This window comes from Tachysurus vachellii, chromosome 7 (assembly GCF_030014155.1).
Source record: "Tachysurus vachellii isolate PV-2020 chromosome 7, HZAU_Pvac_v1, whole genome shotgun sequence".
NCBI lineage: Eukaryota > Metazoa > Chordata > Actinopteri > Siluriformes > Bagridae > Tachysurus > Tachysurus vachellii.
The window spans coordinates 10,503,611-10,527,683 of record NC_083466.1 but is presented as its reverse complement, the minus strand read 5'-3'; the positions used below and the strand labels follow the sequence as shown (position 1 = coordinate 10,527,683).

General features: G+C 37.4%; 3 protein-coding genes across 3 annotated transcripts; 2 read left to right on the top strand and 1 right to left on the bottom strand.

Moving 5' to 3' along the window:
* Positions 1 to 680: 680 nt before the first annotated feature.
* On the top strand, positions 681 to 3,748 carry penkb (proenkephalin b). Its single transcript, XM_060873431.1, has 3 exons — positions 681 to 751; positions 1,291 to 1,428; positions 2,591 to 3,748. The coding sequence occupies exons 1-3, from the start codon at positions 743 to 745 to the stop codon at positions 3,224 to 3,226; spliced, it is 783 nt and encodes a 260-aa protein (XP_060729414.1). The 5' UTR covers positions 681 to 742; the 3' UTR covers positions 3,227 to 3,748.
* Positions 3,749 to 9,602: 5,854 nt separating this feature from the next.
* On the top strand, positions 9,603 to 15,865 carry sdr16c5b (short chain dehydrogenase/reductase family 16C, member 5b). The gene is made up of 6 exons (XM_060874197.1): positions 9,603 to 10,166; positions 12,359 to 12,490; positions 12,606 to 12,705; positions 12,811 to 12,955; positions 14,101 to 14,226; positions 15,412 to 15,865. The coding sequence occupies exons 1-6, from the start codon at positions 9,846 to 9,848 to the stop codon at positions 15,506 to 15,508; spliced, it is 921 nt and encodes a 306-aa protein (XP_060730180.1). The 5' UTR covers positions 9,603 to 9,845; the 3' UTR covers positions 15,509 to 15,865.
* Positions 15,866 to 17,064: 1,199 nt separating this feature from the next.
* On the bottom strand, positions 17,065 to 24,063 carry chchd7 (coiled-coil-helix-coiled-coil-helix domain containing 7). Its single transcript, XM_060874198.1, has 4 exons — positions 23,908 to 24,063; positions 20,544 to 20,632; positions 18,894 to 18,992; positions 17,065 to 17,279 (listed from the first exon to the last, which is right to left on the bottom strand). The coding sequence occupies exons 2-4, from the start codon at positions 20,601 to 20,603 to the stop codon at positions 17,175 to 17,177; spliced, it is 264 nt and encodes an 87-aa protein (XP_060730181.1). The 5' UTR covers positions 20,604 to 20,632; positions 23,908 to 24,063; the 3' UTR covers positions 17,065 to 17,174.
* Between the last annotated feature and the right edge of the window lie 10 nt (positions 24,064 to 24,073).

Below are 24,073 nucleotides of genomic sequence, written 5' to 3'. Positions count from 1 at the left end.
TGGTCAATAGCTGCCAGAGAAAAGCTGAAATGCTACAACAAAGGCATGAATACAGCATCACAATCACGCTCACGTTGCCAGTGAAAAGACTGACATCAAATACGGAATTATATGTCTGGGTAAACGGATGGGTTTGCATTTCTGAAAACATCATATTGACCTCAAAGGAATTACACAGACCCCATGCTTTCACGCCTGTTGAAGTGTGTATACGCATGATTGTGTACTAGACCCCTAGCAGTGGCTTGACCTAATGGAAATGGAAAATACAGCTTTGGTCCATTGAGCTCGGGCTGGGATGTGATTTAGGAGACAGCGACCCTCCTGCCTCCACAATGACCCCTGCCACCGACCTCTTCTCTCAGTTTCACTTACGCATAATTAGCTGCATTGGATGAAGTGGGTCATTATGTGGTAGCATTTCGTTCCGTCTGCGTCATTTCACGCCAAAAAACGCTTCCTTTAGAGGACCGGGGGAATTAAAAGGCTCACGCGCGCACATCTGGAACGCTCGCGACGTGAAGAACAACTTTGTCCTCACGTACAGCAAGTTCTGGGAGGGAAAAAAATATAAGCCAGCCTCTCTCTCTCTCTCTCTCTCTCTCTCTCTCTCTCTCTCCCTCCCTCTCTTTCTTCCCTTACTACTCCTGTCACTCCCTTTATCCCTCAGTTGACTTAATTACACAGACTTGTGGCTGCACATCGGCGGCGCGCAACAGAAGCGGACGCTGCGCACAACGCAATGATGAAGGTCAGTGAACCTTATAAACAAATCAGGGTTAAATTAGGAATACAAAGCTGGACCAACTTATTTGAGTCTGGTTTGTCATAATATCATATACTTGATGTTATAGAAATGTGATGCATCTAAAACTCATTCTTCTATATCCTAAGGGACACGTTTAGTACTTTTTTTAATATATTTTTTTAGGAATGAAATGAAATCGAATTTTTCTATTTATTATTATTAGTTTTTTTAAGCAATATATTATAAGATATAATACACGGTATCGTATCAAAGTAAAACTTTGAAGGTATTACTAATTTTGATTTCATTTTTTTAATCGTTATTACTTACCAACATGATATCAACATATATGCCGTCACATTTCCCATCAGCTCTACAGACCATGCTTGTTAAATACGCAGTATAGTGTTGAAGTGGATCAGGCTGAGCAGTCACGCACTCTTTCTCTATGTAGTTGAATGTAGAACAGCCGATCCGAACACCATTAAACACTAATAAACACACGTTTTCTCTCCCTATGTGGTTTCTGGGTGGTGGTGTAGCTGTGCTCGGGGATGATGCGCTTCCACTGGGTGCTCTTCTTCAGCGCGTATTTGCGGATGGTGAGCGCGGACTGTGGCTCTGATTGCGCCTTCTGCTCTGGGCACCTGCTCCTGCAACAAACACACGCCAACTCTATAGTAAGTGTGTTCACACTGGAGAGTCTTTGCGCTCTCAGCTCACATCAAGACTTTTTCAGCTCAAAGACACATTCTGGGCACAGATCCGCCTTATAAGTCTTTTTTATTTATTTATTTTTTGCACAGCTGGATTTTATGCTTGGAAGAACAAATAAAAATCAAATAAATATATAAAATAATAATAGTAATCATTTTTTAGAAAAGCGTTTAAAATGATATAGAAGGTCTATTGTTTATAGTCTTGCACTTTTCTCCCTAATAAAATACATAATTCTGTTCCGGTGTGCAATTCTGTGATGCATGTCTTTCTAATTAGTAATTGGTTTAAAAAGTTGAACAAAAAAGATGGATATGTATTGATATTCCATCTATTTGATGACAAAAAAAAAAGAAATGTTCTGTGATATATTGATTTTCAAGCTATGATATGTTCCCTAAATCAATTTGGGGTGCTTAATGATGTATTGATCAAAGCTATCCTAAAGCTCTTTGTGAATGCTTTATGACAAAATACTTGCTAGATTTTGTCAAATATTTTCATGTCGCAGATTTGTCTATCTATCTATCTATCTATCTATCTATCTATCTATCTATCTATCTATCTATCTATCTATCTATCTATCTGTCTATCTGTCTGTCTGTCTGTCTGTCTGTCTGTCTGTCTGTCTATCCACTATCTAATAGTGACTAATGACTAATAGTAATGAGTTTTAAAATGCACTCTTTCTATTTCTTCTCGTTCATCTTCTGAACAATCTGGCAATGTGATCCTATTATAATTGAAAGGGACCCCTTCAGATAGAGATACATCATTAAATAACTGAAGAGCTAAAACATTTTGTATCATAATATCCAGTATAATGCAAAAATATCTGTGTTAGATTTGCTAAAAATGATTCACATTGCATTTAAATTCATATGGTTTTTCAAGAGCTTAACTCTGCTTCCCACCTACACTCATTACACATAGCACACACTACTACATAAAAGAGTATGCAGTTAGTCATGTCTAATTTTGACAGATGTTAGTGAGAAACAACCATCACCACTTATTTGTCTAATTATGGCAGAGACAGATCATTTAACGTATGTACATGAGTTTGTAAGCCCAAAGACTGCAGGTGGTTTGTATCTCACAGATGGTATTCATGTGTTTTGGCAGGAATGTGTGTTGCAGTGTGAAGGTCATCTTTCCACTGGTGGCTCTTGGGGTATATGTCAAGAATTCCTGCAGACAACTGAAAGCATGCCTGAAACAGGGCAAGCGTCCACACAAAGCTATAGCCTACCCCAAGAACACCATGAAGAGAAAAAATATGGTGGCTTCATGAAGCGATACGGAGGTTTCATGAAGCGTTACGGAGGCTTCATGAAACGGTACGGAGGCTTTATGAAAAAAGCAGCAGAGATTTATGAGCCACAGCCTGATGACGTAGACCGAGGCAGAGAAATCCTGTCTAAGAGTGACATGGAGATGCTGGCCAATCTGGTTGAAGATGATGCAGAGAAGGAAGGACTTGCAGTGAAGGACATGAATAATGCAAAGGGAGAGGTTGATGAGTTAGAGAGTGTGGTAAAACGCTATGGTGGCTTCATGAGACGTGGTTACGACTCAGGGGGTGGGTTAAAGCCACTACAGAAGCGCTATGGTGGGTTCATGCGGCGGGTGGGGAGGCCAGATTGGTGGGAGGAGCCTAACCTTTACAGAGGTGTCTATAAACGTTCGCCACAGGAGCAAGAAGAGCAAGAGAAGCCATCAGATATGGAAAAGAAATATGGGGGTTTCCTGGAATACTGATATCCTTGCTTACTGTGGTTAGCTGTTGATATTTCTGTTCTATTTCCATTCACCTGTTATTTGTTAAAGGTTCTTTGTAATCTTGGCAGGAAAAATATCACATGCTTATAATGCACTTGTGCTGACACCGCTTGTACAATTTGTTTGTGATATCTTTGCAGTGCTAACATTCAGAATGTAAAAAAAAACTCTCTCAAAGGTATATTGTGGCTAATGGAATTCATGTTTCATAGATGAAAGCATGTGTAGCAGAATCAGACAACAGATCAATTACAAAGTTTTATTACTTACACTTGTATGTCTTACCTTCATTTGTCCCTTTTTCCTATTTCCTTGGCTGCACTACAAATAAAGATCTTGATACCAAACTTACTTCCAATTTACCACAGCAGCAGAATTTGTGGCATGAAAGTTTTTTTTTATAACCACAGTAAAGTGATTTCCACACGCAGCAGTGTTTCTTATAGTGGGTTGTTCTGTTGACTGTCTAAATTTGTTATATGCTGTACAGCTTAAATAAACTGCTCGAAACTGCAAAACAGTGCTTCTTGGTTTCATTAATATTTTAACAGTCAAAGTTTACTGTTCCAGAGATGCATCCTTATGCGTATCTGAGAGATGCTTCAACCTAACACATAACCTATAACATAAGATATAACAAGTACTTTAATCAGAATGCGTCAAGACTTTAGTTATTTATTTTATTTTATCAATTATATGTAGCCTAAACATAAGATCAGTATCTCGGGCCTTAGGATGGCAGTGACAGAAATCATAGAAATCTTTATAATGATATAACAATGAAGAATATATAACAAACATTATAATATTCTAAAGTCTAGCTGGGTTTCTTACATAGATACATAATCTTTATTCAGTTGTATGCAAAAGTTTGGACACCCCTGACCAAAGAGCATATTGTATTGATGTTTGAACTTCTATACCACATGTCTTTCTAAATGTTAATGCAGTTACCTGAAATGTGATGAAGTTAATAAGTAAAAAAGCTCTTTAGAAATTTAGCAAAACTACATTTGCAGAATATTTCTTGTACTGAGAAATTCTAGGACCATTTCGCATAGAAGGTAATGAAGATTTCAATTATGTCAAGGGACTGTGGGCCATTTTAAAAGCTTCATCTTGTATTCCTTGAATTAAGTCATGATAAATCCTGAGGCATGTTTTGGATCATTGCCCTCTCGTAGAAGCCTTTTTTTCAGCTTCAGTTTCTTGAGTGATATATACTAAAATACATTCTTCTTCTACCTGTGAAATATTTGCTTTATAGCTCTGGGCCCAGGACTAGTTATATGAGAAGTAACATGATTGGGGATGTGACAAGAAGTTTGATGTTAACATTTCAATCCACTTCTAGAACATGCTTCTGGTCCTGCTCACCTTTCTAATGGGCTGATATTATAATTCTGTGGATCATCCAATGTATGAAAATTTAGAGAACAGTAAACAAAATATCCCAGTGGTGTGTACCAAGTAATTGTGTAGATATTGCTTCATAGTCTGATTAAAAGAAATATCCAGCTGATCCATCTGCAGGTAGTAGCCAAAGGTTTGTGACTGTCCTGAGGTTGCTAACAGTATCACTAGCATTTCACCAATTACTGTACATAAGTGTATACAGGAGGCCAACCCAGGAATAATGGCTTGTCTGTCCAATACTCTAGGAAAATGACACCAGTAGTTTTTCACCTGCTTACTTATCTTATGTTCAGTGGAGGAGATAACAGAGAGGGCAAACATCTGTCAGTCTCTCACCATATTACTTGCCCATCTCTTCAGCATTATCTTTAAAATTACAGGTGGTAGGTTTATTGGCATCTCTGGAAAATTGTCCGTAGTGTGTGATTGCGTGAGTGAATGAGAGTGTGTGTGTGTGCCCTGCGATGGGTTGGCACTCCGTCCAGGGTGTATCCTGCGTTGATGCCCGATGACGCCTGAGATAGGCACAGGCTCCCCGTGACCCGAGGTAGCGGTAGAAAATGAGTGATGAGAATGAGTACAGGTGACATATCCATCTTGTCATTGCTGTCTCACAAATGTAACCTGCAGAAAATCTTTATCTTGTATCCTTCATCTTAAGTGTTTATTGAGGATGTTTTGGCTCAGAAATAGTTATATTGACCTTTGTATTAGAGGTGAAAGAATGTGACCAAAGTGAAGACCGATGGTCAATCATCATTTACATGAGAAGTAAATCAGCAAAAATCTGAGAATTTAGTTATTACATCAAATAAATCCTCTCTCTCTCTCTCTCTCTCCATAACTCTCTCCTTATCTCTGGTGCTATCCTGGTCATTATGTTGCCCAAGTTATAGCTGATACAGAGCTTGATAACTAAGGCACACATCTTTCACCTTTGGTTCCTGTAATCATAATTAGAGGTACTTTTAGTTATGTCACCTAAGGACTTTGTGCCCTTACACATAACAACAGTACGTTGTAACACTGACATGGTCTTATTTGCATGTCCTCATCCAGCAACATTACAGCCATTTTCCTTATATAATTTAAATGCAGCAAACAGTACTGGCTGTGACATTGACTGTCACAAGCCAGTGGCCTTCATTGTCTTTACAGACATTTTCTTTTCTCTATGACTGATTTGTTAAGAATAATGCTTGGAAATATTTTTTTAACTGACTTAACAGAGTAGCAATAAAATAAACATTTAAGAAAAAATTAAGATGACTTTTCACAGTTCTGCATCTAAGAGAAATGATGTGTTAAACACAAAGAAAGACTTTTATTTTTTAATTATACATAAAATGGTTAATGAATAAATAAATATGACTAAATTAATGTAAACCACTTTATCCTGGTCTGTGCCATGGTGGATCCAGAATCTGCATAACACTGGGAATGATTTTGTAACACACCCTGGAAGGGATGGCAGTTTCATAAGCAAATGGACCAAGAGTTACTGTACTTATGTACATAAATGTCTACACACCCCTCTTAAAATTCCATATTTTTGTGATACAAAAAATTAAACAAAAAATACATTATGTTGGATCTTCTTAGAGGTTTAGTGTTATATAGAAACCAAAAATCTTAGTAAACAAAGGAGTCCATAAATGATTGCATGGTTGTAACCATTGAATGTATGATTGTAAACATTGTAGGAAGGAAAAAGAAAGAAAAAGACTTAAAATATAGAGGAGTAATTATTATACAGCTGTCATCAATGAAGTGATTGATTAAACCCAAATAAAGATCAGTGGCTTCTGGTAGGCTTTTCTGGACATCTTGTTTTTATTAGACTGCTGAAGCCATGACTTTCACAGAGCTTACAAAGCCTGTTATTGTTCAGGACTAGGCAAGGAAGCCAAGTTTATTTATATAGCACACACAGGCAATGCAAAGTGTTGTTCAAATAAACTGAAGACTATACAATAAAATAATTTCAAAATTAGAATAAACCAAGTAATATTTATTAAAGGGTTAAATCAAATCAAGTAAGAGTCATAATATAATTCAGAAAAGCAAAGAAATGCAAAGGTGCTGAAACGAGTCCTGTACTGTAACCTCTGACTCCTCCAGTGATTTTTGCTCAATACAATGACACGGTGTGTCTATTGGTTTGCAGTTTATTGGTGAGAAAGGTAAGTATATTTGAAAATAATCTGTATAACTATGGTAAGCAATGTTAGATAGATCTGTAGTTGGTGACTTAATGTGTGTGTGTGTTGTCATTGTGATCCTGTCAGATTCATAACTGCCAATTGTAGCAAATCAGGTTAACAAAAGCGAAGCAGTAAAAAAAATCAAATTAGATGTAACATGGAATACAGTTAAGGCCATTGTAGAAAATAGGGCACCAGCATTATAAAGAGTTATAAAAAGACATCACAAAAACTTACCAGAGAAGCAACATTTGACACATTTCCACAAAAGTATCATCCAAGCCCATTTAAATTTTGCCGAAAAACATACCTATGTTCATACTCAAACCATGTGGCAAAATGTGTTATAGACTCATATAGTCTGTTCTCAAGAAAGAAAAGAATATAATAATAATGATCAGGACAGTCTATCACCCAAAGTACATGCACAGTGAAGCATGTCAGTGTCAGCATCTAGTCAATAAGAATCCCAATAATGGATGGAGTCATGGATGTACCAAATTCCCATCTTCTTTGTATGAAAATCTGCAGGCCTCTGATAGACAGCTAAAGATAAAGAAAACATTCACCTTCTACCATTACAATGACCCAAAGCCCAAATGCAAATCAATTAAAAGTGTCTTCAGAAGAAGAAGATCAATGTTTTGAAATGGCCCATTCAGAGCCCAGATCTAAATTCTACCGAAAGCCTGTGGAATGACTTGAAGAAGGCTGTGCACAGCAGATCCCCTCACAATTTGATAGATCTAGAGCATCTGTACAAGGAAGAGTGATTTGGTAGATTCTAACCCCCAAACTATAGGTTAAAGGGTATGCACATTTGTGCAATGAGGTTATGTTTTTAATTTTTTTTCCCCCTAACCATTTCTATTTTTTTTTGTTTGCTATATCATATTAAAAGTAAAAAATTGTGGGTGTATCTTAAACATAATGTGCATACATGATGGCACAAGAATATATCAGAACTAGAAATGAAAAACCCATACAACAAGATAAGTCAGTCTTTGAGATGTCAATAAACTGATATCAGTAAAATGGGCGTGTTAGTACTGGCGTAGTGAGTAGGTTATCCAGTCTGATGTGTATGTCACTGTTACAGTTGTATTTCTAAGTTTGTGAAATATAAAGCAACTGTGCATTACAATTTGCAGAATTAAAAAAAAAAACATTTGCTGGAACATTTGCTGGTTTATATTTTTAAATAGATTTCTGAAGAGCTTGTGAGCTCTTTGAAGAGCTCTTTACTAATCAACAATATACGTAAAGAGGGGTGACAAAAGCTACCACATACAACACATTCTTCATGAATTATTTCTAAGTTAAACAAAATATTGAGACATCATTTAGTTTAGTGTTGAGGATGCTGACATTTCTAAAACTGACAGCACACAAAGGTTTAAAATGTTTAAATGACCTGATAAAAGACATTAATATAAAGACATGTATGCAACCGTACATACTGAATTAATCAGTGATTATTTGCCCACCAACGTTAGTACAAACAATGATCAACTGAGTGAAGAGAAGGTGCCTGTGTGTGACATTTACCTCAGGTAATGAGACCGAGAATTATGTGGATGCTGATAATTAATACGATAACTTTTTTCCCACTGTAAGGCAATAAATCTATAAATCTGGCATAATAATAGCTTGGATTATAAAAGTATCGGCAGTTCAGGTGTCTTTCACTGTATTTAGGGTTTAATATTTAACTCTTTAAATCACTTTTGGAGTTAACCAGTTGAATGAATGGCAAAGGCAAATTCATTCAGTATTCATACAGGAATACTTGTAGTTTTCAGAATTCCATTTAGAAGAAAATGTACAAATTTGATCATCCGAATGTGTTTCTCAGAGTGCCCTGCATTTCCTTTGCCCTAAATTGACTTTAAATGTCAGTCTCTTAACCACATTTGAACCTGTTTGAGTATTTTTTGGTTTGTACATAAAAGAATAATTCCGACCCAGGATTCGGGACGGACAAGCGTGTTTACGGTCTGTTAATAAATGAGCATTTGCCAAACCTTAAACCGTTACATGCAACAGTACTGTAGTTGTTATTTAAGAAAACATTTACTTCACTCCTGCAAGTATTTCTTCGATGTTTATGTCCTATAGACAGGAGCAGCAGTAGAAATTTTGGGCCCCCTGAGAATTTAACAGACTGCCCTCTATCCCAAACCCCCCACAGGTAAGCTTTTATACCCAAGAGGTGCTTTCTGGCCACCTCCCATCTTGAGATGTTCACAATCAGCTCCACCTTTCTTACTATTGTAACCCTATTGTAAGACTACACAATTTTAACATTCTACCAGTGCCATAAATGTAGTTTTACAGTCTCGTCCAAAAATGCATTAAGCACGTTAATAATAAGATTAAATTAAATCTCATTTTCTGAATGTGACTCACTCTAAGATGCCATTTTTGAAACATTATTTGTTATCATAACACAATGTCCCCTTTAGTCGGGTTTTTATCTTATAGATAAAAATTCATGCAATTTGTTGTATTTTTCCTCTGCTTAGAAATTGCATAAAACTTTTTAACACAGCTCTTCTGTGTTCACCCAGAACACACACTAGAATAGAAAACAGCTTTGTGTGCAGCTTCCTGAAATATTATCCAGTGAACGACTTTGCAGCTAAACGCTACACAAATAGTTAACCAGAAGCCGCGCCCTCTATCTACATCCTGTACCGTTACCGAGCCTACAGAAATATTCACCTTTGTATTGGAGGTAAACACGCACGACGTGAAGTTTTAATGACCGAAGGTCGACTGTGTGACTGTTTAAATAAAAAAAGCGTTGGACAAACCGCGTGTAATTTCTACCTGAGGTAAATGAACTGAATTGGGACTGAAACTCGTTCCGGAGTTTACTGTAAACAGAAAGACGCTGCTCAGGCTTCTTATTCACTCAGGCTCTGAGCTTGAAAACTCACTTTTGTGTCTAAACTATATTTCGTTATTTTGCCGATATGAATTTCTTCCTTGAGACATTGAAGGTCATTGGATTGTCGGTGGTCTTTTATCTGGAGGCGTTTGTCCGGCTGTTTGTGCCTGCGCGGAGGAAGAGCATTGAGGGCGAGCTGGTGCTGCTGACCGGGGCTGCAGCTGGACTCGGCCGGACCATGGCGTTGGAGTTCGCGCGTTTCGGCGCGCGGCTTGTTCTCTGGGACATCGACGAGGCGGGAAATCTGGAGACCGCTCGCCTGGTCAAAGAAGCACATGGCGCACGAGCGCACACCTACACCTGCGACTGTAGTAGCCGAGAGGACGTGTACAAAGTGGCAGACCGGGTAGGAACACACACTATTTAGTGTATTACATGCGTTTCTTTGTAGCTAAATAAGACTCTACAACTAATCTAAACTTGTACGGATGTTCTTCCTACATGGTCAAATGAATCTGTACTCGTACAGGAAACATAGAGGAAACAGAGAAACCTTATTAATTGAAACTGGAGTCTTTAAACTCACAGCAGAATATAAACAGGTGTAGTTGACAGTAAACAGGGGCAGTGCAGCTAAACCACAGTCCTGGGGTATGTTTTAAGTAAGTCTTGAAAGTGCTTGACCACTCAATTGTGGGGTTTTTTTCAGTTCAGGTACAGCTGGAGAGGAAATGAACTACTTGGCCACACAATCATGAAATTAGAATCAGAATCAGGTTTATTGGCCAAGTGTGTTGACACGCACAAGGAATTTGGTTCCAGCTATTGGTGACTCTCAAAAGTATATATGAGACAATACAGACAATGTGAGACAATACAGACAGTACAAGTATTAAATAGGAATACAGAATATATGACAGTTCAGTAATGTACATAAAGTGTGAGAGTGCATGGTAGTGCAAATAACAATATTGTGTGGCAGGTACGATAAAGAGTTTACTTTAGAACCTTTGTACAATATATACACGTATATGGATGATGTGATGACTGACGGTTCTGATAATGCAGTACTTATAGATATGAAGCAGGGTATAATTAATATAATAATGTAATATAATATAATAATATAATTATGGTGAGTTGTTAATCAGGGTGATTGCCTGGGGGAAGAAACTGTTCCTGTTTCTGGCGGTTTTGGTAAACAGAGCTCTGTGTAGCACCTGCCAGAAGGGAGGAGCTGAGAGAGGTTGTAATAATAATAATAATAATAATAATAATAATAATAATAATAATACATTTTATTTAAAGGCGCCTTTCTGAACACTCAAGGTCACCGTACAAAAAAACAACAAAGACAGATTATGTCCAGGGTGTGAAGGGCCAGTAGTGATTTTTCCTGACGGTTTCTGGTTCTTGTATGGTACAAATCCTGGGGAGTGGGCAGGGGGCACCAATTCTTTTTTCTGCTGTTTTTACCAGGCATTGCAGTCTGTTCCTGTCCTGTTTTGTTGCTGCTCCAAACCAGATCATGATGGATGTGCACAGGACAGATACAATGACTGCAGTGTAGAACTGCATCAACAGCTCCTGTGGCAGACCAAACTTCCTTTTTTAGAATGGAGTTTATGTTGCACTCCCATTTCAGGTCTTGGTAAATGGTAGTGCCCAGAAACTTCGTCTTCACAGATGACACAGGGCTGTTGGATATTGTGAGGGGGAGTAGTGTTGAGGGGTCTCTCCTAAAGTCCACTATCATTTCCACAGTTTTGAGTGTGTTTAGCTCTAGGCTGTACTGACTGCACCATAGCTCCAGCCACGTCGCCTCCTGCTGATATGCAGACTCGTCGCCATCTTGAATGAGTCCGATTAGCAGAGTATCATCTGTAAATTTCAGAAGTATAACAGTTGGGTCACTTGACGTGCAGTCATTAGTATAGAGGGAGAATAGCAGTAGGGGAGAGGACGCATCCCTGAGTAGCGCCAGTGCTGACTGTCTGAATACTGGAGGTAATACCTCCCAGTCTCACCTGTTGTTTCCTGCCTGTCAGGACGCTGGTGATCCACTGACATATGGCAGGGGTATAGTGAGCTTTAGGAGTTTGGCGTGGAGAATTTCCCAAATTATTGTATTAAAAGCCGAACTGAAGTCGACAAACAGAATCCGGGCAAGGTGTTGAAATTAGTTTGGAATAGGTTAGATAAGTTGGATTATGTTCCAAGTCAAATATTCGAACCAGGTAATCCGCTGTGGCAGGGCATCTGAAAAAATAACATAAAAGACATGTATATACTTATGGGTTTGTAAAATGACATTTATATTTTGAAATTTATGCAACTAGACATGACATGCATGACTGAGCAGACATTTCAACATAACCTATTTCTCATTTTCTGACATATTTCGGTATAGCCTAACGTTGACATTACAGAAAATACACACAGAAAATACAAAAGCCTATTGATTCCAAACACTGTTAAATTGTGCTGGAGAAAAGCGCTACTGAAAGCTCTACATCACTATAGTGCTTAGTATTATAGTGCTATAGTGTTTTCTGCTTGGAGATTGATAAAGCCGATTCAATTTGCTTGGCTGCTTAGGTCAAACGTGAGGTGGGTGACATTACTATCCTGGTGAACAATGCTGGCATCGTCACAGGGAAGAAGTTCCTGGATTCTCCAGACTCGCTTATACAGAAGACTATGGAGGTCAACAGCTTTGCACATTTCTGGGTTAGTTATTCTTACATTCCTCTAGGTCTCACTTTCTCTTCCAAATACACAGATCCAAATAAATGTAGATTTAGTCTATTTACTGGAGAGACAAGCATCATGCTTTTTTCTTCAGACAAGCAAGGCTTTTCTCCCAGCTATGATTGCTGCAAACCATGGCCATATCGTCAGCATAGCTAGCTCAGCTGGACTTATCGGTGTTAGCGGATTGGCAGGTACACTCGCAACACAATTTGTTACAGTATACACTAAATTAAGCACTTAAACAACTGTCTTGTGTATGTGTGTGTATTTGACTTGCATGTGTGTGGATTTGACAGATTACTGTGCTAGTAAGTTTGCAGCAGTGGGCTTTGCAGAGTCCATTGCTTTGGAAATGTTGGCTATGGGCTGTGATGGAGTGAAGACCACCATAGTGTGTCCGTTCTTCATCAACACTGGAATGTTTGATGGGGCTAACACAAAGTAAGAGTCACAGAAAATGTTTTATGTGTATAAATAATATGTCAGTGCAGTTGCAGTGTTTTATGGGGGAAAAATGTTTTTTTTGAATGCTTGCTTATACACAAGGAGAAGTGATATATATGCTAGTATTTTATTTGGGCTTATTTTCAGACATTTTGGTTTAGCTTTAAAAATAGACAGATCAAGGACACAAGAGAGCTGGGGGCATACTGTGTCTAAATCAATGTCATACTAGCCCAGATCAATGTCTGAGATATCAGGTTTTTATTTGAATGATCGGTGTGTATTTGTTAAATGTTGTGTATGCAAGTGAGTGTTCTAGCATTAGGGGTGTGCATTGCAAAAAAGTGAAAATGTATAATATATAATATATTCCGAATATGTTCAAATCTATCTGAAAGTTCCTATTATAAAATTGCAATATATCAAATATATGCTTGATAAACCTTATTAAAGTTGCCAGATAATATTACCATTTATTTTATTTTTTTTTTACAAAGAAGCAAAGTTTTCTGCCTGGAAATGATAAAAAAAACAACTAAAAACAGTGTGAATAATCTTAGTTTTGTGTGATAATGTCATCATAAGGGCATTAGATAAAATTCCCCATATTCCAAATATTTTCATTTGTTATGATGCAGCATATGACCCTGTATGTTAGAGGATACATTACGGCTGCTCATATTACTTTTCATACACCCAGTAGATATATTCATTAAAACACAGTATATCCCACCATATATACTGATAGTATACAACACTGTTGTGAGATTATTAGAATTATTTTCACCAAAAAAAGTGTCATCAGAGAAAGGTAGTGTGAGAGTTATTACGTAGTTATTGGGCCCTAAAGACGAATCGCTAGATGAATGAAGAAACTTCATTTCATTCATCTATTACAGTAACAGTAACTACTACTAACTAGCTACCAGTTTGTATGAGACTTTACAAAGATAATCAAAAAAAACTATTATGCCTCAAAGGACTATGACTTAGTATTAGATTTCAGCTGCTCTGAGATGAGTCTTGATGTGCATTTCTACAGACAAATAAAAGTCAATGAGCACAGGTCTGTGAGGAAATATGGCGTAGATATGGTGATGTAGCTCTATTATTCTAATTATTCTACACATCCCGGATTGTAGGTGGCCGAGAATCATGCCCATTTTGGAGCCGGACTACGTGTGTAGAAAAATTGTGGATGCTGTTCGGAGAGATCAGGTCTATCTGTATCTGCCTCGTAGCATCTATATTTCAATCGCTCTAAAAAGGTGAGTCACATTTCAAGCCACACTGCTGTGTTCATCGTGTCTACTCAGTACTCATATAGTGTATGCAGGATTCTGTTTGTCTGCATATTATGTGTGTGTGCGTGCACACATGTGAGCCCATGTGTATACACACACTTTGCTGCTTATGCTCTAATCTCTTTTGAACTCTAGCATAATTGTGCCATCATTTAAGATTTTAATTAGCGAGACCAGTCTGTGATGCCGTAATGGATACACCTCTTACATGTCTGACTGATCTTGTGCCAGGTTTCTGCTGAATTGCTGTTTGCGTTTATGTGTATTTGTGTGTGTGCATGTAGAAGTGTTTGATTATACTATGTCTGGTAAAGGGGTTCACTTTTAGATCAGGAATTGGCACACGATGCAAAACACCCAAATTACTGCGAGGAAAATGCACCAGAATAGGGTGTAGTATTCGATTTTGGTAGCATATGTTTACCACTAAGTACCCTTTACTTATTACACAGGTTGTCAGAACCAAATTGCAAAAGGTTAATCAGTTATTCTCTATTCTCTAGTATCTATTGTTTTCAATGCATTACTGCACCACAAATGTTGGCCTGCTGTTTTATTTTTCTGTCGTGAAGGCACTACATGATCATAGCAGCTAGTGTAATAAAGGCCATTAGAGATCATGTGAAATCATTTAAATATAGAAAAGCAGTTGATGGTTGTGCAACACGTATAGTCTCGAGTCAACACATCTCCTTTTTGTCTCAAGTCAGTCTAGTGTTTGATAACTCAGTTTCTGTTCATATAAACATGCGAACAGGAATATTTCTGCTTTAAGATCCAAATATTATTCTATATTTGTTAATGCACATTTCAAGCATACTGTATGTATTAGAAATACCATACCATCCTCAGCACTACTACAACGGGACTATTTTTCCTACTTATTCTTATATTCCAGCTTCGATTTACTCGATTACTGCTATTCCTGTATCTGTATGCTCTGAACTCTTGCATCCAAACTAACAATAGCATCGAAGATGTTCATATACGAGTTCAAAAAAGTTCACATTGCTTTTTGCTTACTGCTTGAACTGGTCCAAATGTCGCACTCCATTCGGTTTCTCTACCGATTTATTTTATTTTATTTTGTTTATCCATGTATTCGTATGAACATACATTAACAATCTTTTTCTTTTTGATTTCTTTCAGTATGTTGCCTGTTAAATTAGGAGTGCTGCTTGGTCAATATTTAGGAGCATTTGACTTTATGGCTAAGTTCAAAGGGCACGGCAAGAAGAGCAACTGACACCTGAGGAAAAACTGAACCCCATCCATAGAGCTTCAGGATCATGGGACTTGTTTTCAGTAACACTAATGTGAAGTCACTATTGGGATAGAGCAAATCTACATTGAGAAGAATAAATAACTGAATAATTATTATTATTATTTAAAAATATGCAAGCATGGCAATGCAACTTATTATTGGCACTGTGCTATAACCACTGAAAAGGCACTTAATCTGAAAAGTACATTAAATGTGCCAGTATAATAACAATGTAATAGTAGTAGTGTTTGTCTAACATGTGTAACACATGCTGGTTTTAAATGTGTCATGTCTTGTGTTATGAAATACCTCCAATGAAGTAAATGTGCCTTGACTGAATAGTTTCTATGTTGAACATGAACACGTTGATTTATAGACTTTATAGGCTGTGAGTTTATTGTGCTTTTGTTTGTTTTTCGGGTTTATAGCAAGCCTCTTTAATAGGCATGTAAATCTGCTTGTTCATTCTTATGGATCAGATTTTTTTCTTTTTCTTTTCTTAAACTTACAGAACTATGAAAGCAGCTGATTTTCAGATGTATAATTCTATGTTCAGATCCCTGGTATGAAAATGTCATTTGCCAGTTTCACTGAGCCTGATGAACAACTGCGCTAAGCCCTGCATTTCATAACCATTCATCCACAAGATAGATTGCACTCCTTCGGGGGAACACTTACTCTGTACAGATGATTACTGAGCTAACAATAATAGTGAACACAGAGTGGTGCAATCAAATCACCCTTTATCCACCATTACGATAATAACATGCTATTATTCTTATTTGTTCATGATAACCTATTGCTATTTAAGAGGAATGTCAATGATTGCTCATTTATGGTTCAGGAGCACATTTGTAGGCAGGGGGTTGTATGATTGCTGGGAGTCTGAACCAGCAGGCACAGCAGATCTTTTGATGAAGAAAATTGATAGTAACTTCAAAGTAGTTTGTAGCATTTTATATGCAATATACGCTGCTTACATCATCATAAAGCCTGAGCACCACTAGCACATTATTCATAAGGAGTCGTGACTTGAGTGGGAGATGACAAACATGTCGCATACAACGCAACAGCTTGTCACATTAGTAACACGTTGGCTGTTCTCGATGCTTACTACAAAAAGGTCACCGAGGCATCTGTAATCGCTCGGACTGTTAATTTGAAAACCAGAAAATCACAGTCCGGAGGATGAGCTTACTTGAACCAAAAGCTGGTGATTTTGTCAACCACCAATATATACACTGTAGAATCCTATCACCCTCATGAGGCCACGGAAGGAAGTGCACACCTACAGTGCCCGCACACACACACACACACACACACACACACACACTACAGGACGGTTAATTAAAGAGTATGCTCATTACATGGACATCAGTAGTTCCTTGCTTCTGGAAAAATAAACCCTTACAATTTACACTGAAGTGAAAGAGAAACAACAGCAATTTGATTTTCATTATTTATTTGACTCTTGTGAATATTCATTTTGAATACTCGTATCATATGTAACGCTCTGTGATTTACATTTGTATCTGCCCACCGGGCTGAAGTGTAAATAAAGTATTTAAGGCTTCCTATTAGAAGGATGCACTCATCCACACACACACTTCACCTCAGAGAGGCACAGTCAGTGTTCTGCTATTAAAAGTCAGTAGGGCTTCCCTCCCAGAGAAGCTAGAATTTCTTCCCTCTCTCTAGCTGTAGGCATATCAGGCTTTATACCTTCACGCCTTCGTTGTAGCATCACAGTATGCTGAGAGGAAAACAAAGGTGCAGTTTAACTGTACTGTATATGAGTCTAAGACAAAAATAAATGAATAAATTTTGGTCAAATGTGTGGTGGACTTTTGAAGTCATTGTTCATAAAAGCATAAGAGTGACAGTAAGAAATTTTTGCACTTTATATCTTTAATGTGTTCATTTATCTGAAAAGTTTTCTCTATTCAAGGGGAACTACAGATTCCGTTATTTTCAGCATTCTACATCTAATTATTCATAAGGACAATGCAAAAAATTTTTTAAATTGCCAAAATAAATAAATAAATAAACACAACAAAATCTTATTTATTTTTAATAAATGAAGGCTATTTAAAAAAAAAAAAGATTTGTAAAAGAAATCAAAAGACGTGTTTTTACTTTCTCCTTATGGGTTATTATGTGTAGATTGATGACAAAAAAAGTCAAAAATTTATTTTAAATAAAGATGCAGTGATCTGAATACTTTCCTTACCCACTGTACTGTGTATGGTATTAATATGGTTCTTTCTGTCTTTTAATCATATCATTAAACCACCAGCCTAACCAATGAATATAAACAAATCTATCCTACACAATTTGCTCCATATAATATTTGTAATTACTGACACTTAAATAGAAATATTTGCAAAAACAAATAAATACAAATCTTAAACCGAGAGAAAACAATAAAGTGGCCTAACATCAGCTGGCTAATCTACATGATCTCACAACTGAGTAATACTTGAGTGAAGACATGTCAGACATATGGCTTGTACACCAGAACCAGGCCTTCAAAGGATTTAATCAAGCTCACCAAAAGACTGAAGACTTTATGTTCTAAAGTAAAATCATCCTGTGAATCAAAATCGGCTCATTGCAGAAACACTTCCTTGTTCTTCTGTATTGCTCCTTGTTCTTCTACTACATTTGCAATGTAAAATCAATAAAGCTAGAGCTCCAGAATATGAACTCCAGAGCTCCAGAAGATGAACACTAATCGTTATTCATCGGCGGTATAAAAATATTCTAGCAAGGTAATGGATTGTTACAAACCCTGAGCTACATCATAAAGCTCACACAGAAGTAGAAAGGCAAGCAAATACCGATAGCTAGATAGTTACATAGATGGATATTAAAACATTTAAAAATAGAAAGGAAAACCCAAACAAATACTGTATCTAATCTTAGCCCACATAGCTGGTTCAACTAGATGATATGGTGAGAAACATCTGCTTCAGATCTTTGCATGGGGTTAAATGATTGTGACGTATTCTCACAAACCATCCAACCATCTTCAAGTGGTACTCTGTGCGCAGTGGGATACAGCGGTGTTCAAAATAGTTCGTCATTTGTTTCTAAGCAAACTACACTGTTTGCCCCAATTCAGTATTATGGGAATTTTGGGGTAGATTTAGGACATATTCATTTATTTGATTTGGTAATGGTTTCTGGGAACAAACTGCAATATGGTCATGTGTTTTGTAGGTGATATGTTGAATCTGTCCGTTTAGAATGTACCTTTTAGATAAATGAACACAGAGTACTTTCTGATGTGATACTAGTGACTAAATGTTTTGGTTTTTTTTTGGTGTTGACCATTTGACCTCAAAATTGGATTTCAAATACTCACCCAGTACTTCCTGCAGTTCTTATACTTCATGAAGTACGCAGAGCACATGTTCTTATCGTAGTTATATGCTTCCAGGCACTTTTGGGATCCATCACTCTCCTACACAGAGATGAATCAAAGGTAATACTTGTTAAGGGAAGGGGAATTCATGTCGTTTGTACAAGAAACGTTAACGTCGACAAATCGTGACTGTGTGTAACTTTCATGAGTACTGAGTGTTTGGTCAGTTTGTGAGAAAGTAGCCTTGTAGTTTGTGTATTAATGTTAACAATGTTAACGTTAATGTGAACTCGCTTAACAAATAAATTGCTTGGATTGTGTTCTGCTTTACTTTTAAGCTACCTTGGTAAAAGTGACTACCAAATGAACAAAGATTATATAAAAGAAAGAAATAGAAAAGTAATTAAAGGGCACAGCAGGACAAAAAATATATCAATGGAAGTTACTGACAAAGTGCTTGCCAGACATTCATCATTCATTAAGCAATTAATTAGTAATAATTCATAATAATTAGAGGCAAGGCTACAGTCTATGAGGGCAAATATGTGATCTTGTATGGATGCAGTTTGCTCAGTCATATGCTCACATATGCTCCACAATGTGTAAAATCATGCGAATGCAGGTCAAGAGCTTCAGTTAAGGTTCAGATGAAACATCAGAATGAAGAAAAGTGTGATCTCTGTGACTTTACCTGTGGCATGGTTCTTGTACATGAAACTGTTATACCTCTATAAACTGATTGAGTGACAGTTCTGTGGGTGGAAACACCTTGTTGATGAGAGAGATCAGATTGGTTTGAACTGAGGATTCAGTAACTCATATAATCAAGCTATACAAACGTGGGGAGAAGAAAAGCATCTCAGTGTGCGCAAAAACACTGAACCTTGAGGTGGATAAGTTACAACAGCAGAAGACCACATCAGCTTCCACTCCAGTATGCTAGGAACAAGAAACTGAGGCTGCATTGGGTAAAAAAAAAAAATCCTTCAAATCCTTAAACTCTCCTGTTCAGTTGAGTCTGTGCACACGATAGTCTCAGATCCTTGGTCTTGGATGCTTTTTCTGTTTTTTGTATCATTCGATGTAAATTCTAGAGACTGTTGTGTTTAAAAAATCCCAAGAGATTTCTGAAATTCTCACACCAGCCTATTTGGAGATTACACTGTTTTTCCCCTATTCTGATATTTGATGTGAACATTAACTGAAGCTCTGGACCAGAATATGCATGATGTTATGCACTTTGCTGCGTAATGCAATTATGAAATGTGCATTCATAATTCCTACACATTTCAATTGTTAAGACATCTGATGTTCTTATTCCATCTCATTAAAATGTACCATTGCAGAAAAAAACATCACTGCTATATTTCCAATGGCGTTGGAAAGCAGCAGAGCCATATGAGAATGAAAAAACAGTGGGAAGTGGACAGGAAGAAAAGAAAAAACAAAAAAAATAAGCAAGCAAAAAGCAAATACACAAACTGGAGGAAACAAAATATACTGCATTTCTTTAGTCATTATTGAATCTCGGTTGGCTTTACATTTAACCTGACTGTGGGTTTACATGAAGTGGCTGAAAGTTTCATACAGTACTGAAAGATGATATGAAAACAAAAACACACTAGGCCATACTCATACTCATACCCTGACCTCTATACAAGGGTTGCTGTCTGCGTTCCGCACTTTTCCGGCACTCGACTTGGTGCTCATTCTTCAGATGCATCCGTGGTCAGTGTGTGCTGAAATATAAGAGTTGTGGTCAAAGTATATTTACGTGCATTTTTTGAAGTGGCACTTTAGATCGAAGTGGTGCAAAGCAACACGCTACTGGAGCTGTAGGAGATGAAACCGGCTGAGATGAGCATCAGGTATGATTGGGCAAATAATAATAATATATCATTATGCAGATCATTCCCATACAAATTTGCTACAGATATCTAGCATAGTAGAACTAGTATCTTTAAAAAAAATGTTTCACTCTCTCTGTACAGGCACATGGTGTGTTACACAGGTAGTTCAGTTGTCTGTGATACACTGTAAACCATCTTCTACAGCAGTGTAGTTAGTAGCAGTTGTTCCGGTGATGATTAGCAAAGCCGACACATTCCTGCCCTTAAATCTACCCATAGGTACCATCGGCTCTTGCTACAGTATGTTATTACTGCATAGTAACTTGGTGTCATGTTAATATCTGTAACAAATGGACAATTCTAATCAAAATTATAGGCATGATTACATACTGAATCATTTTTAACTGCTTTATTAGTAGTATTACTTTAATTAGGTTTTACTGTTACTGTTATTTTAGTGTGAGTGCAAAAAAAACACCTGAACAGAAACATTTGAATTTCTGCAGCCACTGAAAATGAACCACAAATATCTGGTGATATGTATCAGAGTGGCCTTGAGAAGCTCTCGCTCGATTTGTCCACAGCATAAAGGTGAAAAGTGAAAAAAAAATTACCTTGATCCCCGTGCACATTAACCTTAATATCTCATCTTCAATAACTTCCGAGTTTTATTCTGCAATGAAATTGTGAATTGATATTTTGGGTATAAAAATCAAACATTGGTCCGTTTTCACTTTTGTGATGAGTGATGTATATTGGCCTCCTCAAAATGCCATATGAACAGTCAATGATATAGCTTTAAAGTGGAAATGAAATCAAAAGATAAGTTTTGTGGCTTTTAGTACGAATATGCGCCAAAGCTACATTTAGAACAGGTACGTACAGTATTCAAAACTTACAGTCTCTTTTTCTCTCGCTCTCCAACACCAATACAGATCAACTATTTGGATAACTTCATTCTGCACTTCAGCTTCTGATCAAATTTCCCGTCCAATTAAATGCTCTCTAGAATGTTGTGTCCTGCCCCTAACATAAGAAAAATCACCTGTTTCTGTTGAGCGAAAGAAATCATATCAGCATGCATGGGTAATTAATGTGTCTTTGGCTGTTCCAACATGTCCGTTTTATTCGCTTTTCCAATGATGCGTTGGTTAAGAAGTTCATGGCTTAAATTCATTCACTTTGAAGAAGGAAGCATTTGTGCCAGCTCATGGCTTTGTGACATGATTTTTGTCACCAATTTTGGTATGTTCACCATAGGGAATGCGAGCAACCTTGGGGTACTGCCTCCAGCACAAGTAAGTAGTTACTAATGTACCAATTACCAAATTATGCTTAATCAAATAAATGAATATTCTAACATGACATTTATTTTCTAAACTTCATATTTTAGACGCAAAACACTCAGAGGTTTTTAATAAGTCGGAGGAGCCGCTCAACATAAAACTTCCTGTTTGAGTGGAAACGATCAACACATCAGATAACGTGCATGTTTCAAGGCACTTCATGGGGACTTTACCAAGAGAATTTGCCTGGATGTTAATTGATCTTATCTCCTTTCTAGGTCCTTAAATCTGTTCAGCTCTCCCATCACTCCACTCAAACACAAAGGTCAAGATTACCTCCATCAACACTTTCATGCTCTTCATCTCATAATTCGCTAACTATACAAGTGGGCATGTGAGTGGGCATGTGGTAGCCTAGTGGTTAAGATGTTGGGCTACCAATCGGAAGGTTGTGAGTTCGATCCCAGGTTGCCACCAAGCTACAACTGTTGGGCCCCTGAGCAAGGCCCTTAACCCTCAATTGCTCAGTTGTACAAAAATTAGATAATGTAAGTCACTCTGGTTAAGGGCGTCTGCTAAATGCTGTAAATGTAAATACAAACCATTAAATCTAATGCTCATTTTTCCACTAGATTTGTCAGCCAGGTGACATTGTACACAGCAGAAAATGGTATGGTGCGTGAGAAAACAAGCTCTTGTGCCTTTTTATTTAATAGGAGCTAACATTGGGACCTGACTATTATCCCTTATGTCTGAATTTTTTTTTATAATCTCCTATTTAAATAATTAAAATACAGCAACGAATTATCACTAGAATCACGTCAAACTCTTAAGATCTCTTACAATCCGGCGTCAAGTTTATCTCAAATTAATCTCAAATTAATCTCAAATTAACTAGCTGGATTAAATATGTAAATTATATTTAGCCCCACCCACATCTCCTCCCATTTCCACAAGACTCCGCCCCCAGGATTGTCATGGGTCTGTGAAACCCAGTGTAATACAGTTATACATGTAATGCAGTAATGTAGCGTGTTGGTTCATTTTGATATGTGTTTGTTTTTCTGTCTTCAGCTCATTTAACGTCTTTTCTAAGCCACTGAAAACACTCGTGCTGAAAGCCACGCCTTTCTTTAGATTTTATTATGACTTACAAAACCTTCCAGGTTATTGGAAAACTATTGCACCTTTAAATGTGCATCTTTGTGGATATTTCATTTAACGAGGTAGAGAGAATAAATAAGAAACATTGAGAACTGAGAACATTGGCTGCTTTTCGAAGATGAAAATTTAAATTTCTAAACATTTGAGTCAGTCGCTAGATTTCAGACCTTATTGTGGTTATAAGACACCAACACGTGAGCAAAAAAGTGACGGTTTTATGGGGCTGCTACTCGAGGCGATGCTTCAATTCGATTTGACCTCCAGTTAAACAAGTGAAGAAAGCTAAGCTAAGCTAAGCTAAATTAAACAGGTGAAGAAAGCTAAGCTAAGCTAAGCTAAGCTAAGCTAAATTAAACAGGTGAAGAAAGCTAAGCTAAATCTTTGACCGTGAAACATCATTTAATCATGAACGAAAATCATCGCAAATGGACTTATGTTGATGGTTAAAAAAATTATTAATAAAGTTAATCGGTTTTTATATGCAAACCTTTCGTTCGTTCATTCATTCGTTCTCAGGTTGCTAAGCACTGTGTCAAGAGTCCTAACGGTGTAATAAGTTTTAGCATGCTGTTAGCATGTTAGCTTAGCCGACTCTCAGCTAAGTGTCAGCTGTTACACAGTGAACAGTTCTGTCTCTGTGTCTCTGTAATGGACTAAGAGGTAAATCACAACAGTTTGAACAAATAAGAAGACGTGTTTAATATTTTTACTCACCGGTTATTGCACCTTAGGCTGCAGAAACAGTGTGTCCTCACATCACTGAGTTACAGAGACATACAGCAGCTTTCCTTCATGTCAGACCGAAAGGCATACGAAACACAACCAGCTTTAGTCCCGCCCCTCGAGTGATTGACAGCAAGGATTGACGAATCTGCAGCGA

Bases quoted from the DNA above. Each gene is read 5' to 3' on its own strand.
- penkb (XM_060873431.1), top strand. The intron at 1,429-2,590 runs GTAAGTGTGTTC...GTGTTTTGGCAG, and splicing joins AAACACACGCCAACTCTATA to GAATGTGTGTTGCAGTGTGA.
- sdr16c5b (XM_060874197.1), top strand. From the start codon at position 9,846: ATGAATTTCTTCCTTGAGACATTGAAGGTCATTGGATTGTCGGTGGTC. The intron at 10,167-12,358 runs GTAGGAACACAC...TTGGCTGCTTAG, and splicing joins TGTACAAAGTGGCAGACCGG to GTCAAACGTGAGGTGGGTGA. The intron at 12,956-14,100 runs GTAAGAGTCACA...CCCGGATTGTAG, and splicing joins TTTGATGGGGCTAACACAAA to GTGGCCGAGAATCATGCCCA.
- chchd7 (XM_060874198.1), bottom strand. From the start codon at position 20,603: ATGAGCACCAAGTCGAGTGCCGGAAAAGTGCGGAACGCAGACAGCAAC. The intron at 18,993-20,543 runs GTCAGGGTATGA...ATCTCTGTGTAG, and splicing joins ACAGCAACCCTTGTATAGAG to GAGAGTGATGGATCCCAAAA. The intron at 17,280-18,893 runs GTGAGTATTTGA...TTTTCCTCTCAG, and splicing joins AGAACTGCAGGAAGTACTGG to CATACTGTGATGCTACAACG.